We start from the raw sequence: 17521 nt of genomic DNA on the forward strand, positions 1-17521 counted from the left end.
AGTAAGCGATTTTAGCATCCGTAGCTAAAACTATTGTTTTATATATTAAAAGATATTTAAAAAAAATAAAAAATAGTATTAGTGACGGATATTTGAAATTCCCCGGTAAAAAATAAATTTGCCGACAGATTTCAAACATTTGTCGCCAATTTTCCATTAATAGAGACGAAACTAGTTTCCGTCGCTATTTTTATTTTTTTTCGAGGGATTTGTGGAGATGGTTTAATCCATTGCTAAAAGGGATTTTTCTTGTAGTGCTTCCTTGAGGGCACTGACGACTCATCCGAATGTTGTTAAATATGCCATTTGTTTTGTGAATCTTGAAGATTAATTCTGCATCTGTGTGCTTCAAACACGGTTACACCTATTGTGGTTTTGTATTTTGTTGATCAATTCCATTGACAATTTATTCGTTATGAACTTGTTTTGAAATATTTAAGAATAATGAACAACATATTTTATCAAATATTATATTGTTCTTTCATGATATATTTATGTTTTAAGATTTCATGAATGAGTCTAGTCATGTATTATGTGCTGTGAATGTATGTACTTATAGAACAGAACTTAGTTTTACCTATGGAGCTGTCTAGTTCACTCTGTTCTTTTATTTGTTTTTTTATAATCATCTTCACATATAAAATGAACACTGAAAATGCTATTCCAAACCTATTTTTCAGCCTATAATAATTTAAAATATTTTCATTTTTGAGCCCGTACAGAGGGTATTTGTGTTATCTTAAATTACCAGGCTCATAAGTTGGTGGTTTTGGGTGTGGGTATCCAACTCAACTTGGTTTCCTTTGGCTGCCACTTTTACCTCAAAGCATGGTTTTAAATTTCGGCTGGATTTCGGTCAAGTCCGGAACCAAAACATACCCAAACCGAAATTCCCGAATTTTACCAAATTTGGTAGAAATTCCAGCCGAAATTGTGGAAATTTCTGGAATTTGGGCCGAAATTTCGAAAAATATGACCTTTTTTTTTAATTTCTTTACAGAATTTCAGCCGAATTTCAGCCAAATTCCTGAAATTTCAGTACTTTCGACCCAAAAGGCCAAAATTTCAGGACTTTCTACCGAATCTCGTGATTTCGGCCAGGACCGCCGAAATTTTACCGAAACCGAAATTTAAAACCATGCCTAGAAGTAAAAAAGAAATGGAATTATAATATCCAACTTCTCTACTTCTCCGTTTTGATAATGACACTCTCTTCCTTATATTTCATTTAATTACTTCTTAAAAGCTGTTATAATCCTCAAAATGCTACCATCAGTCAGTCAGAGAAGCGTTTTATAGAGGTTCCATGAAAAAGGGAGGGCCAATATAAAGGATAAGGAGGCCGGTTTTTGTTTTTTTGGGTCTCATTTTCAACGCGATTTCCATGGTTGGAAATTTAACGAATTTTACACACACATTCCAAACGTGATGGCGTTACAAGAGTTTTTATACTGTGTACGCGCTTACTGGCACGTCTGTTATAAAAAAAGCAGTGGGGTCCATATGGTTGGATGATCTAAAGTGAAGTCCAGTATTTTTCAGAAAGTTCAGTATAGCCTACTTCATGCTCTAAATATTCTCTCAAATTTTCATGTTGAATGGACGGTTAGATTAAAAGTTATAAGGACTTAAAGTTGGATGGCAATTTCTGTAATTTGTGTAAAAAGTTGCAGGTTTAAACTAAGAAGACGAATAGAAGGGGGGTGATTTATCCTGAGACAAGCGCATCTTGTAGAAGGGGGATGATTTTTCCTGAGACGAGCGTGTCTCGTTTACAGTAGCAGGGGTGATTTATCCCGAGACGAGTGTCTCGTTTACATTAGAAGGGGTGATTTATCCCGAGACGAGCGCATCTCATTCACAGCAGAAGGAGGTGAATTATTCAGAGACCAACGCGTCTCGTTCACAACAGAAGGGGGGTGAATTTATCCTGAACCAATTTCGTAAAACCTTTCATGTGGCCAGTTCGGCCTTCTTCCATCCGACTCTCAGCGAGCCGAAACTTGTTCTAGGACCCTCTAGGTCCCCTCTATCTTTTGATAAAAGTTTCAAAGATCCCACCTCTCTGCTTGTATGAAATCTAAACTTTTTGGCATATTTGGGTTCCCCGACTATATAAGCTTTTTGGACCCATTTTTGAATTTTTTTTTACAAGATATGACTGTTTTCTATTTGATAGAATTAGACAAGGCTTCAAAAGAGAAATTGTTTCTCTCAACCTAATGGACTGATTTATATCAATTCCTTGCTGGAATAAAAGCTATTCAATCTCTAATTGTGCAAAAGAACCGGAATTCATCGATTCAACTTGCGGATTCGGAACATTGAGAACGTGCACGGATATTCGAGGAGTAGATCAAACAGAAGAATTTATAACTTTGAAATATAAAAGTAAAGTACTGATCTTTGTATGTTTTATTTCATCACCATAACATCATCTAATTTTCTAGGATCCTAGGTTAACTGGCGAAATCGAAGAAAATTTTTATTCTACGCAATTTCTAATTCCGCTGCGCGTAGTGATTCGCTTGGGGTGAAAACCCTTCCAACAAGATATTGTCGGCTAAGACGTAGAAAAATATGGGTGTCTTCACATATGTTCTTGATATATTAGAGAAGATGAGATCTATAGGAATAAAGCCAGCTGAGGTTCCTATGGATCCTAATGTGAAGCTTCTTCCGGATTAGGGGTAGTTGTTGCAGGACCCTGACAGGTACATGAGATCGGTTGATAAGTTGATATACTTGATTATGACTCGCCTTGACATATCATATGCAGTGGGAGCAGTGAGCCGGTTCATGAGTTCTCATACTTCACATTAGGCAGCTGCCCTTCAAAAAGTTAGATACTTAAAGAGTGCTCCTGGAAAAGGTTTATTTTTCATGAAGCATAACACAGGAAACTTGAGGGGTTCACAGATGCAGACTGAGTAGGATTTCCAGCAGATAAAAGATCAACTATGGGCTACTGCACGTTTGTGGGAGGAACTCATGTCTCTTGGTGTAGTAAGAAACAAGATCTTGTATCTAGATTGAGCGCAGAGGCTGAATACTGAGCCATGTCTCACACATGTGGAGAGTTGACATAGTTAAGGTCTCTTCTGCAACAGATTAGTATTCATTTTTCATCTTCAGAATTGCATTGTGACAATAGGGCAACAATTCATATCGCTTCTAATCCATTGTTTCATAAGAGGACGAAGCATATTAAGGTTGATTGTCACTTTGTTCGTGAGAAGCTTCAGAATGAAGAGATTAGTACCATCTTCACTAGGTCTACAGATCAGTTGGCTCAGTTGGCGGATGTATTCACCAAGCCATTGGCAAAATCCAAGTTGAGAGATATTTGTAACAAGCTGGGGTTGTATGACATATACACTTCAGCTTGAGGTGGAGTGTTAAAGGGTATTTTGGTCTTTGAAAACGTGTGGGAGAGAACCCCCCCCCCCCCCCCCCCTCCCCCGCACAAAAAAATAAAAAAATACTCTCTCTCTCTCATACTATTCTCCATCTCTTCTCTATCTCATCATCATGTAAGAACTTAACACCACTAAATGCTTTCGATCTCACTAGCAAACATTCAAGACCTCAAACCAACTTTTAATTTAAAAAAATGAAATTTACAGCCTCTGGAGTCTACACTTACAAAAAAATGCTCTATGCTTTCTTTTTCTTTGAGAACCTAGAAACATCAGGTGGAACTTTGGAGCATTACAACATGATACAACTAAATAGAACAACACTTTCGGAAACGCTGACAACTGCTAACTCAGATTCCCGGACTGCATTTCTTCAAGGTCTCTAATACAGCTTTTGCAGCTAACTTCTCTGCAGTCTTCTTATTTTCACCAATGCATGTTTTCCTATAAAAGACTCCATCAACTTCAGCTTCTACCGTGATGCGAGCAATGCCATTGTTGGATGTGTCGATGAATTTTATTTTTCCACGGGAGAGTAATTCAAGCTCTTTCACTGGTTGGTATTTTATTGTCTCTGGTGTAACCAAGGGCTCTAGAACAGGCATTATTCTCTCAAAAACAGCTTCCTTGTTAAATCCAGAATCAATGAGAATGGCGCCCGCAATGGACTCAATCACATCTCCGAGCACCTGTTTGAAATAGGAAATCCTTAAACATGCTCATGGAACAATTTATCAAGGGAAATGTTATGAGCACTACTGTAATTTGATGAGTTCACTCCTCATTTTATTAAAAGCATGGTTTTAAATTTCAACCGAAATTTCGGATTTCAGTGGAGACCGAAACCGAAATTTCCCAAAATTCCGAATTGAATTTAAAAAAATAAATAAATAAATAAATAAATATATATATATATATATATATATATATATGTTACAAAATTTCGGTCCTAAATTTCGGAATTCCGGTCCGAAATTTCAAAATCAATTAAATATTTTTTTGTAATTATTACCAAATTTCGACCGAAATTTCAGTTTTTCGGAAGTCTGAAACCGGTACCAAAATCGAAATTTTAAACCATGATTAAAACTACGGTTTGGCCTGCACCATAGGATGATCCAAACCGTCCATTAGATGGGCCACAGCCTAAATAGGTTGTGCCCGAAAAATCATTTCCATAGGTTGATCCTAACCCTCCGATTTTTGGGGTTAGGATCAACCTATGGAAATGATTTTTGGGGCACAACCTATTTAGGCTGTGGCCCATCTAATGGACGGTTTGGATCATCCTATGGTGCGGGCCATACAGTACTTTTAATAAAGTGAGGAGTGCCCTCATCAAAATACAGTAGTGCTGATAACATTTCCCTTTATCAAACTAAAAATGTCTACTTTTACATAAACCAATGGAAAATTTAACATGGAAAAATTCAAGGCTTATTTATGAAAACCACAATTGAGTTCATGACACACAAATGCAAAACCATAATATTATTCACGAAAAATACTGGTCAAGCTCATGTCATTTGGGCTGCAGCATCAGCAAGCCAATTACCGGGAGAGCCTATGGTGCAGAGTAGTGAAGGACAACAATAACATATTCAAATGACGAGAATTTTGCACGTACGTTGGAAAACCACATAAAAATAAAAGTGATTGAAACTGATGACTTGCCTTGGGTACAGCTGTCTCAGATTCCCAACCAAATGATGAGCCTGTAAATGACTGCTCGAAATTTTGGACGAAGGATGTAATCTGTCTACGAAGCTCAGATGATGCATGGATGAGAATGTAATTGTTCAATTTAGCCTTTACTGCTGCATTTGCATAGCATTCATTGTTTACAGAAGCAGACCTAAGGTCTGTCAAAAGTCCAGGGGACAGTCCAGGATTTGTGTTGTAAAAGTGTATGGTGAAAAGATAGTCCAAAAGAGAGTCCCCAAGGAACTCTAGGCGCTACATCAGAACAAAAGATATCATGTTAAACAACATTTTATGGATGAATAACAATTCTACAACAATAGGCAGCATACAAACTAATAATAAACCATTAATTGGATGCATCATTAAAAATAACTCTATACACAGCACAGAGACAACATTCAAACAAATCACAACATATAAATTTAATTAAAGAGAACATTAATATAAGAATTTGAATAACAAGAAGCCAGTGGGTATTCCACTTGAGCAAAAAAGTTTAGTACTCCACTGATCTTATCAAGCTAGATCAAATCCTACATAGTACATATCATTAGAAGGCTGTGGACATTCCACTTGAGCAAAACAGTGAAGTACTCTACACATCATATCGAGCTAGCTCAAATCCTACATATCATTTGTTACTCTGGAGTAACCCACACTTACTAAACATCAGGCCAAATACAAAAACATGGCGTTCATTTTGTAGTTAATTTATGAATCATAGAGCCCATTTATCTAGAGAGCAATTAATCGTCAATTATGTCAGATCCACGCTCAGTTTAGATAATTGAAATCCACAACACCTATCTTACCAAGCGGTGTTCCTTGAATATGTTTTTCTCTCTTAGGATCACTTCCATATTGTGGTCAAGGTAAATGTTTTCCCAATTACAACATTGAGAACAAATACATACCAAGTCATCTCGTTGATGATCTTCACATATTACTTTCATACAAGTAAAAAACTACTTTATGGGACAATCTCACTGCTATTAGGTTACATTTAACTTGTAAATATATTGCACTCTGAGGTGGCATTTCTGCAGTATTTTTTAACTGTGATCGCATGTCAATGTATATCTCAAGTTATTGTATGTGCAGTTTGTACTTTGTGTGATCATTTAAAGAATCTAGCCCCGTAGTGCAATGTACACATTTCAAAGTCAGAATACAATTAGGACATTTCCATGGTACATTGTCCTAGGGTGCACATAAATCTGGCTAAAAAAATAAATGTTTGCTCAGATAAATTGAAAAAAGGGAGAAGGATTCCAATAAATCAGTTCATAGATAATAGTATGGAAGATGATAAAATAGGAGGAACAGAGAAGCAGCACTCCCTCCCGGGATTCGACAATGTATGTTCGCCACGTATACAAGCAACCAGGACACATGGCCAAAAATACTGATCGTCGCAAGGTTTTGTTGAGGTCATGTGTCCCCTTAGCATATCTCTTTTAAAAAAAAGGTAAGTCCACTACCGAGTAGATGGCCAAAGCCAGACATGCCTTTTTAATACCTCATTTCTAATGCACGAATAATCTAGATGCTCCATGCTATGTGATTATGATAAGTTATCATACAAATGGGACATTTACACGGCTATGGATGAAAATTTACATAAAATAACTGTGATCATTGATGAATTTGGACCAAGGGAATTGCTAGCATCCATTGCAAAAGGCATTTCGCGGCTGGTCTGTTGCATGTCAGACCAGCCACCTCGTGATTGGAGACAAAAGATGTTGTCTCCAATCACAAGCTGGCTGGTCTGACATGCGACAGAGCAGCCGCGAAATGCCTTTTACGATGGACCCTAGCAAATCCCTTGGACCAATTATTAAAACTCATACATTGGATATGGAACAAATAAATAAATACATATAACCAAACATAAGGTAGATGGAGAGAACCAACCCATATAGTTAACCACTCTAAAAAAACCAACCATATAGTTAATGAGGGCCATTTCAAAAATGGACATTTGCAGTGGCAACAAGTGCAAGATAATCATTTCAAATAAAGAGGAAGACGTTACAACTATTTTTTTTCATTTTATGATAAATACAAATTATTCTTGACAAAACAAAATGGCTAGAATAAACCACCCAATAATTGTAATAAATTGGGACATCAACAGAGTGCACCACAATTTGCATCAAATAAATAGTGGATAATTGGGGCTTCAAAATGTGACTGAGCAACACTTCTTGACATAAGAAAGCACCCTTACAAGGAATAAGTAACGTGAAGACAACAAGTATCAAAATTAACAATATTATTAGCATATTATCAGTGACAACATCACAGTGATCAAAGTTCAGAAAAATACCTGATAGCACCTTGGGATATCGGGATCTTGATATGACCCATGCGTCAATGCTTCAACCAACAAGGATGGCTCACGGAATGAGTAGTTCAATACAGACTCAAGATGTTTGATATGTGTATAAATCTCAGGTTTCACTAGAAATGGCCTCCCATCAGATAATTCCTTGACAAAATCAACCTTCATACCAAGCCAGTTTATGAAAAATAAAGCTGCCAATTCACCTCCTTGGCTAAGGTATGCTCCAATGAGTGCCTCAACAACATCTGCAATTGCTTTTTCCTCCATATGCCTCGTTCCCCTTTTATAGATAGTTTTTGAAGTAGAAAAGAATTTGTCATCCTCTACAAAACATCCAGAAGGTTCACCAGGAATAACCCAACATTTAGGATCAAAACACTCATTACGAATAAAACCCTGCAAATGAGAATGAAAGGGAAATGAATTATATGTAATAGACGACAATCCTACACGCCAACATAGCATGATAGTATTCAATAATTACATGAATTTGATGGGGATTATTTAAGAAACCTGTTCCAACAAATATAGCAGCAAAAGACAATATCAAAGATCCCAAAAAAATGAAAAATATCAGTTATCGAGCACAATTATAAAAAATAGTGACTCCATTAGACCAATTAGAATCAAAGATGAAAGCATGTGAAGCTGCACCACAAAGTTCTACAGCCATTCTTGTTGAGAGTAGGGGAAGATTGCTTTATTTTTCTCCATTCTTTATTTCTTTGCCATTGAGTATGTTAAATCAAGTGCTTAGTCATAAGGGATTAGATTCATGTAATTATGTTTCATACATCTAAACAACACAACAGTACATACATCAAATCGGATGAGAAAGTATCCAATACTTCTTATGGTATCAAAGCAAATCTCAGGTATCTTACTCTTGGAAAACTCTTAATATTCTACCTGTGTTCTGTTTTATACACACACACACACACACACACTATATATATATATATATATATATATATACGCGGTATGCAATATATAGAAACAGTGTCTGTCCATTTTCCCCTCCTCCTTTGATTGGGTTAGGATGATCTTATAGGGCTGATTTTTGGTACACACCCTATCCATGGAAGGGCCTTTCAAATGAATGCTTTGGATCACGCCAAAAATGTGGCCCACATGAGTTTTTGAAGCAACTGCAGCGGCTGCTCACAAACCATATTCTCATATATATATATATATAGATATACATGGGGGCGAGGTTTTTGAGGTATCGCGCAGGCTGAGCAAGCCTTTATATAACACCATCTCCCATGTTGTGTGACTCATCCTACCCCTTCATTCCATAGGACCTCACACACACACACACATATCTATATTTATATAGTAGAAGAGAAAATAAGAGAATTTTTTGAATTTCTCCCAAAATTCTATGAGAATTACACATCACTTTTTTTGACTTTTTTTAACAAAGGCACCCATTCCCTCCTTTATGCTTTTTAACAAAGGCACCCATTAAAGCCACATAATTTCAATCCTACGCCCCTCCTTTATGCTTTTTTAATAAAAAATCTATAGGGTGATCTTAACCATCTGATTTAAGAGGAACAACATATTATGGAAACCTCTATAGATTGGAGGGCTAGGATCAGCCTATGGAAATGATTTTTGGGGCACAACCTATTTATGTTGTGTTCCATCACATGGATGGTTTGGATCAACCTATGATGTGGTCCGTACAGTTCTTTGTCGGCCCGTGCATCGCACGGGGTTTTTTACTACTACTACTACTACTATATATATATATATATATATATATATATATATATATATGAGGAAAGTGTCTCTAGTCTCTCCCCTAGATAAGCTTATCTACTCCTCCCTTTAAAAAAACACAGTGGGCCCACGCTGTTTGGATGATCCAAAGCATTCATTTGATAGGTCCTAACATAGATAGGATGTGCCCAAAAAATCAGCACCAAAGGGTCATCCTAGAACTTCGTTTTGTGGGGCCTTGTGGTACCCAGAATGGACACATATAAACGTCAACACTTATATGCGTCCATTTTGGACACGGTGTGCCCCACAAAATGAAGTTCTAGGATGACCCTTTGGTGCTGATTTTTTGGGCACACCCTATCTATGTTAGGACCTATCAAATGAATGCTTTGGATCATCCAAACAGCGTGGGCCCACTGTGTTTTTTTAAAGGGAGGAGTAGATAAGCTTATCTAGGGGAGAGACTAGAGACACTTTCCTCTATATATATATATATATATATAGAGAGAGAGAGAGAGAGATAGATAGATAGATAGATATCAAAGCACATCCCAAGTATCTAACCCCTGGAAAAGCCCTAATATTCTACGTTTGTTATATATAGGAAAATGATATTCGCCCCTTTTTCTTACATGGGCCACTCGCTTCTTATGTAAAAAGGTAATCTTAAATACACTAGAGGGGTCTGGCCTAGGGAAGAAAAGGGGGTGAATATATCACTTCCACATATAGTTTTGCAGATGTCTAGTATTCTGGCAGTGACATGGCACCATGATTGACTAATTGATGCAGTGCCAACTTGGCACCCATGTCACGCTAGCTATAAGATGCTTTTGAAACCACAAAATCGCTCTCCATATTTTAGGGCAAAAGGATCGCCCAGTCCCCTCGTTCTCCCCGGATTCCCCTCGAAACAAGGCAATTTTCCCTTCCAGACATGCCTACTCGTTCTCCACGGATTCCCCTCAGAACAAGGCGATTTTGACTTCAGGCATGCTCTCCCTCCCTCCCTTTGGCAGGCATTTTAACTAATTGTTTTCTCAACTCAACTCAACTAAGCCTTTGTCCCAAACTAAGTGTTTTAAGTTCTGAACACTTTGCCCCTCTTTGCTTTTACCATTTATCTTGAAGTGGGAAATTCCCTTTGTCGCAATGTGTATGCTGTTTCCGAAACCATTAAATCAGATCAAGATTGAAAGTGTTGATGTCAGACATATTTTGGTCAATGTGGGTCGAATGCCTTGTGGGACACCCCCTATACAAGCCGACTTGGTAATAGGGTGCCATTCAAAAAAAAAAATCATTAATAGGGTGTTACTACTTTTGTTCCAATGGGTCACCAACATTTCAAGTTATTAGAGAGGAAAAAAGAGTCAAAAATAACAAATGAATGAAAATATTTAAAAAAGACAGAGGTGAAGGCCTTGACAATGTGACCTAGGCTTCTTATTTTAATCCTAACAAGAAAATCACACATTTTTGTAGTCTTTATTATTTAGTCTTTGGAATCTGACAAAGGCTTAGTTGAAAATGGGGTGAATATATCACAATGTGCATCATTCTCCTGCATCATTAAATCAACTTTTCCATAACATAAATGAAGATATGTTAGCCAAACCGTTGAGTTCACTCGTTAATTATAAACTAGAAATAAAGTGAAGCAGATACCACTAGAAAAATGAAAAAGGAAATTTTTTTTCGGAAATATCTATAGAAAAAGAATATGGAGTGAAGATTCACATTTAACTAATCAGTCTTAAGTTCAAGGGTAATATAACAAAATCATTATCCACATGGGAAATGATATATTTGCGCCTTTTTCTTCCCTGGGCAACCGCCTTCTACTGTAAAAGAGTCATCATAAATACACTAAAGGACAGTAGCTCGGGGGAGAAAATGGGGTGAATATATCACTTCTCTCGCCATATTTCCTATTTATCCATGACAATGATGCACATCATCAACACAACACAATAAATTGTAGTTATAGGTTAATATAATACCGGCAGTTTGCGCTCACACCCAAGCTTGTAAAGTGCAGTGTTAGATATCATTCTCTCTTTCTTGGAACTAAGAAGACCTTCATTATCATGCGTATTATCTCTGAATAGCTGTTGACAAACCGCGTATTTGAGAAAAGAGTCTCCAAGTGTCTCCAATGACTCCAATGAAAATTCCTCCTGGCATTTCTTTGTGGTAATTGCTTCCAAAACCTATTATTAATAAATAAAAGTTAGCAAACCTGAGAGAACAATTTCCCCGTCTTTGTTGGAATCTTTAATACCCCCATTTTGGGATTAGTGTGAACAAAATTATTTGCATATTTAGTTCAAATCCATTGATCTTATTACATGAAATACTTATGGCAACTCGAATGTTGAGGCGATTCAAAAAAGTCAATAGAAGACTACAAGTATATTTAAATATTAGAGAATGATGAAAAACGATTGCAACGAGGCTCCCACTAGTGAGATCCTATTGGACCAATTAAAAAATGGCAAACTTAAACCTTGTAGTCCTTACTGAAATAAACCAAACGAAACAAAAAAAAAATGAAATCTGTGAGATGACTGCTTCAAATTAACCCTGACAATGTTAAATATCACCCACATCATTTGAGAAGCTTTTGCAGATAAAATAGTGACATACCTTGATGGCTGGAACAACATTTTGCGTGCAGTGATTCATTTGCATTTGTTTCAATCTCATAGCGAGAAGCATAGACTTGATGCGATGCATTACAGATGGAACAAATGAGAAAGAGTACAATGTACTAATGGTGATGGGAGACATAAGGACCTCACAAAGTTCAGGTGGCAATTCAACATCGGCATTGCTCGATTCTGCGAAAGGAAAGGGGAAATAGGATTATAAATTGTAAAGAAGACGATAAATTTTAAAATGAAAGTGTATTTCAGGAAAATATAGAAAGATGAAAATTAGGACAACACTACATGAAAATGACAATACTTATCTCCCCAATATCCAACAAACACAGATGCACGCAAACACTGACAGACCAATGCTAACCACAACCACAATATGCACAGACACACCCATGTAGGTAAATGTTTATTTAATCAGCCACATGCATGCATGTGCAGAGATGGACGACCAAAAGGGAAGACAACTAAATGTTGTAGCTCTAAGACAAACTGATGTAGAATTGACTGCAGAAAGCACTAGGTATGAAGATTTTATCACAGTTGACGATTACTCAAGTGATTAGGGTCTAATGGATGGGTATTTAGGGCAGGGAAATAAGGAAACAACTTGGGGCGGATAGGACTGTTTTCTAGATAACCGAACAGGTCTGATATTTTTGGGCAGTCAGAATAGGATGGGTTTCGAGGCCAGGTTGAGGACAGATTTTGGATTTTTTTTGGTGATTTACAGGTGTAGTGTAAAGTCTAGGATTTATGATAGGTCTAAAAGGAAACAAGGTTCATGGTTCTTGTTCGTGGATTGGGCTGGATTTTTGGGAATTTAACTGTAAATTTGCAAGGAGGGTCTAATAAATAGTGCTAAGAGTGGGCTGCTGGGCTGACAATTTAGTGATTTATCACGATCTAATAGAGTGAGGAAGCGAGGAGGAGGGGTGGGGTTGAGATGGACTGATAGTAAGGGAGTATAGTTAAGGTTTGCTGAGAACTGTTTCAGGTTATTACAGGGCGGAGAGTGACATAATTTAGGTTCAGTAAAAATGTGATAGTCACAGGAGTTGAGGATAAAGAACACCAAGAATGACTCGAAGATTTTGATTTTCAGGGCCTGCAATCACGCAGCTATATTGCGCATTTCCATGATGTGCTCTCTCACTCCTTTATCCGCAGTATGCTTCAGAGACACGATTTGCCCATAATGCTCTGTTTGGTTGCCGGGTATTTTTGTTCCTGGGAGTTATGTGGGAGAGTAAGTTAAATTTTGGTCCCATCCCATGTTTGGTTGCCTTTTAGCACTAGGTTTTTTTTAATCCCACTCTTGTAATGATTACTTGTGGGGTGAATTTTTTAATCCCACTTTTGTAATGATTGCCTTTTCATCCCATCCCAAGATAACCCCAGGAACAAAAATAAACTCAGGAACCAAACATAAGCTTGAGAAGAATTTTTTTCTACCCAACAGCTCAAGCAACCAAACAAAGGTTTTTTTTTTTTTCCCACCATATCTCCGAGGGTATTTTTTTCTCCCACATAACCAAACATGGGATTTTTATTTTACCAGGATACTTCTAGGACTTTTTTTTCCCACCTATCTCCCACATAACTCCCAGGAACAAAAAAAACCCGGCAACCATACAGAGCATAAGTGTTTAACTGATGGAGTAAATATGCATCAGTCTCGAATGGTTAACTACTGATGGATTTCAAAGAAGATGAAGGACTTGTACAGCAGAGTAATAATAGGGCTAATTTGACCTCACAGCAAAAGAAAATGCACTCCCTTAATGGCTAGGGAATCTCTCATGTGGGCTCTCCTCCATCCTCATACCACATCAATCTTGGAGTTATGAAGATGGGTCCTTTGTGTCCTCTCTGGTACACCTTCACGGGATGCCTTTGATTTCTATCATAGAGACACATACACTTCTATTGGAGTAACTCAGAAATGGCTTTGTCAAGAGCATCTTACTGTGACATTATTTAGTTGGACAAGGTTTCTTATGAAGGATAGTTTTCTTACTACAATACATCTGGAGGAAAATTTGCAGATGTACATGCCAAAGCTGTGCAGCTTCGTGGAGAAAGAGATGTGGGGCTTCATCTGAGAAAATTGTGTATCGTTTTTAATCCATACAAAACTTAATCAAATGCATTGTATCACCCACTTCCTACAATCCGGCCTGAACCTTTGGGTAGGCTCTGCAGGATCAACAACCATAGCTGCACGGAGTACGGTAGAATTCCCCGGTACGGTCATTCGGGAAGTCCCTCCGAGGACGAAAAATCTCAGGTTGGGCAGTAAGGGAACTGTATAATAAGGGCGTGATAAGTAAGGGAAGGGCAATCACTCATTCTTAAAACCAGCATTCTTAAGACCAAAGAGTCGGGCGGAAAAAGGGGGAGAGCTCTCCGTTCCTTGTTCTCAGAAAAAATGAATGATGCCCTAGAATATGATAGAAGGATACTTTAGGCATCATCCACAAGCTAACAAGGGAATGGCAACTCAGCATTCAAAGAGACGAAACCCCTAGTCCTGATAATAGGCCTATGCTATTCTTCCAGAAATTGAAAAAAAAACCATATGTAAAGGGCAACCTCTATTGCTTGTGTAATTGAACTCATTTTTTTTGGGGTCTGTGGGTAGGTTGGGCATGGGGTGGCGTGGGGTGGGGTGGCGGGGGCACCTTACATTTTATTGATGAATGAAAAAATACATGAGGAGGGCATAACACCTTACCTCAAACCCTAGAAAGCCACACCTCATAGCACCCCTACCCGATCTAGGGAGGTCTCTCCATTGATAGAACGTGCTATTACCTTTATTGTCACAAGCAAAATTCGCAAGGGAGTCGGCTACCTGGTTAGCCTCTCCATCAATAGAATGTGCTATTACCTGTATAATTGAACTCTTGTTGGTTGATTTGATTCATAAAATTTGCCAAAAAAAAAAAGGAAAATGATAGGGGAGGGGGAGATATCCACCATCAATTCACACTTCAGATTGTTTTCATGGGCCCTATTGTAGACTTCACTTATTGATTGATGAGTTAATTCATTAGTTATTTTATCATAAAGATGGGCCCATCCACTTAGGTCACTTACTAGTGGAATTTTTTGTAATATTTGTAAGTGGGCCTATTATTAATAAAATCTCGTCCTTCCTCCTCTTGTCATTTGCAAACAGTAAGCCAAGTAGGTTGAATTACAAGTGCTATCACCATGTGACACCACTCAATAACATGTGAATCAGACAAGCTTAAGAGAAAAAGAGATCAATAGGCAACTTATATATTCCATACCACTTTAGACTGCCACCAAAAGATAATCATGAAAGGGTCAAGACTGTATCATACAAATTTAGTTAACGTGTGAAAGTGGATGCAGAAGTTTGAAACAACATCTAAAGAAGGAATTGAGATTTTATTTTGAACCGAACTATATATATACAAGTTTAGCATGCCAGCAAGTTCAAATGAACACACCATTGTAAATAGATGGATCGAACTTCTAAAAAGGCAAAAAAGACTTATATGAACCCAAAGAAGAGAACTTGAATCCACAAAATAAGAACGAAGCAAGCACACCTTTCTCCTTTTGACCGAAGGGCCTCTGAAGAAGACAATTCTGCAGTGTAAAAAGTTGTCTTCCACTAAGTAATGATTCTCTACTGTGAGACAAAGTAATACCGTGCCTGTTGAAAAATTAGGACACATGAAAGATAAATCTGATAAGTACACAAAGTAAACAAAATTAAAATTCAATAAAAATGCTATAAACAAAACTGTGATTGAATTTCAATTGCAAAGGACATAGAAGAACTCACCGGCGCTGGAAATATTCCTTGTATGTAAGTACGCCTCTGCTATTCAGCTTCATGGTGGAGTCTCCATTTAGGTCATCTAAGATACCAGTAATGCAATATATACGCTCATTATGTTGAGTAAATACCAACGAATTCCTAAGCATACAACTACATAAAGAACCATCTTTCGTACGCATCAAATGAATATCTTCTTTGGGACAGGAACAACACGGAATGCCATAGCCCCCAGCTATAGAACTAGAGCAAACTACGTTGGAACAAAATAAGGTCGAACTAACACAATCCCAATCAATTTGGGAAGAAATAGATGGGACAAGTAAATAAGAAATCCTTGCAAGACCTTCCTCCTGAAGATGTCCATATAAAGCATCCTTTAATTTACTCAATTTATGGTCAATAAGCAATCTGAGTATAGTAATCTGAAACCTTGTTGCAATACGGACCTGGAAACAGCCAATACAACAATCAACCATGTAAGAGATAGATGTATTTTCACCATTTACCCAACCACAACACAATTTAAAACTGATGACTTGCCTGCTCAGCACTAAGATGAATAGTACCAGTATATTCAATGCCCAGAGTCACAAAGCCCCTACGAACCTGCATCTGAAATTCTGTACTTACAAAATCTGTTCCTAGATCGCTCTTGACAAGAAGAGTAATGTCTCTCAAGGGAACATCATAGCTAAAATTCTGTTTAAATTGAAATGAGTAGCAATGGTACAATTCCTCTTTAGAAAAGGATAGGCAAGGGCCAACCAGTTCTCCTGGAAAATAATCAAAATGTAGGTCCTCCTCATCTGAATTAGTCCCTGGGTAGAAGAAAACAATTGGGATCAAAATATTTGTATGACACATCAAGAAACTGAATGAAATATATTACAGGAACATCAGAAATTAAAGGAAAGTGTTAGAAATTTAAGTGAAATGCAACAAATGTTCCCTATTGAAGCTTGTGTAATCAACATTTTCGCAACAAACATGCAAGTTTGATAGGAGAAAGAAATATATACCACTTTCTTGGGTATCATCTTCTTTTTCCACATAAGACTCTGTTAATAGATAATCAGACTCTGGTTCCATAATCACTTTCTCCAGTGATTCTAGATGATAACTGCATTACCAAAAAAAAAAAGAAAAAAAAATCAGTCCCGTGAACTACCAACACTATTCCTCAAAAAGGCAATCAGAAAATTAGAAAAAAATTGGAAGAAAATCTCACTTTTGTGCAAATGCTTCAGCATCCTGAGAGGTTTGCTCCATCACTCCTCCCCCTTCCCCTTGACCCAGAAAAAGTGCCTCCTCCCTTCTCTGTTTTTCCAAATTTCAAACTGAGAACTAGAGGATCAAAGCAAATGAGATTACCGATTTCCCACCAGAACTTGGAAAAGGAGATCAAATTTTAGTTGATGGCTTGATGCAACAAAGAATTGATTGCACAAAGATTTCCAAACTGACACTATCTTTCTCCCTATCTCATTTAATAGCAATCAAGTAGAAGAAATGGTTTTCTTACTCACGAAGAAAACGAGGTGTGTGCGTGACGATACTTATATGACACTCCCCTTTCTTCTTTTTCTTTCTTTTAAGAGACCCTCTAGGAAAGAGCCTCAACCTTTATCCTTCTTAAAAGTAACTTATTTTATCTTGCAAAAACATATTCGCCTCATTTCCTTCCCGGTTAAGTTTCAAATTCAGGTGATGGTGATGAGGCAGCTTTATTTTTAATAAAAGGAGAAAAAAGTAGAAAGCTTTAAAACATGGACGGTGGAAGTCACTCAAAAAGATTTTGAAACTCTTTGAAAACCGTTTACACGAAAAGGTTGGT

The 17521-nt window shown here is 37.4% G+C and overlaps 1 protein-coding gene across 1 annotated transcript; it reads right to left on the reverse strand.

Moving 5' to 3' along the window:
- Window positions 1-3579: 3579 nt before the first annotated feature.
- LOC143857267 (endoribonuclease Dicer homolog 2-like) lies at window positions 3580-17277 on the reverse strand. The gene is made up of 11 exons (XM_077367686.1): window positions 17059-17277; window positions 16916-17004; window positions 16707-16807; window positions 16228-16505; window positions 15691-16133; window positions 15452-15558; window positions 11854-12047; window positions 11208-11417; window positions 7456-7869; window positions 5094-5375; window positions 3580-4108 (listed from the first exon to the last, which is right to left on the reverse strand). The coding sequence occupies exons 2-11, from the start codon at window positions 16954-16956 to the stop codon at window positions 3770-3772; spliced, it is 2409 nt and encodes an 802-aa protein (XP_077223801.1). The 5' UTR covers window positions 16957-17004; window positions 17059-17277; the 3' UTR covers window positions 3580-3769.
- Between the last annotated feature and the right edge of the window lie 244 nt (window positions 17278-17521).

Source organism: Tasmannia lanceolata, unplaced genomic scaffold (genome assembly GCF_043159265.1).
Source record: "Tasmannia lanceolata isolate RefF3 unplaced genomic scaffold, GAP_Taslan_0.1 ptg000024l, whole genome shotgun sequence".
Taxonomy (NCBI): domain Eukaryota; kingdom Viridiplantae; phylum Streptophyta; class Magnoliopsida; order Canellales; family Winteraceae; genus Tasmannia; species Tasmannia lanceolata.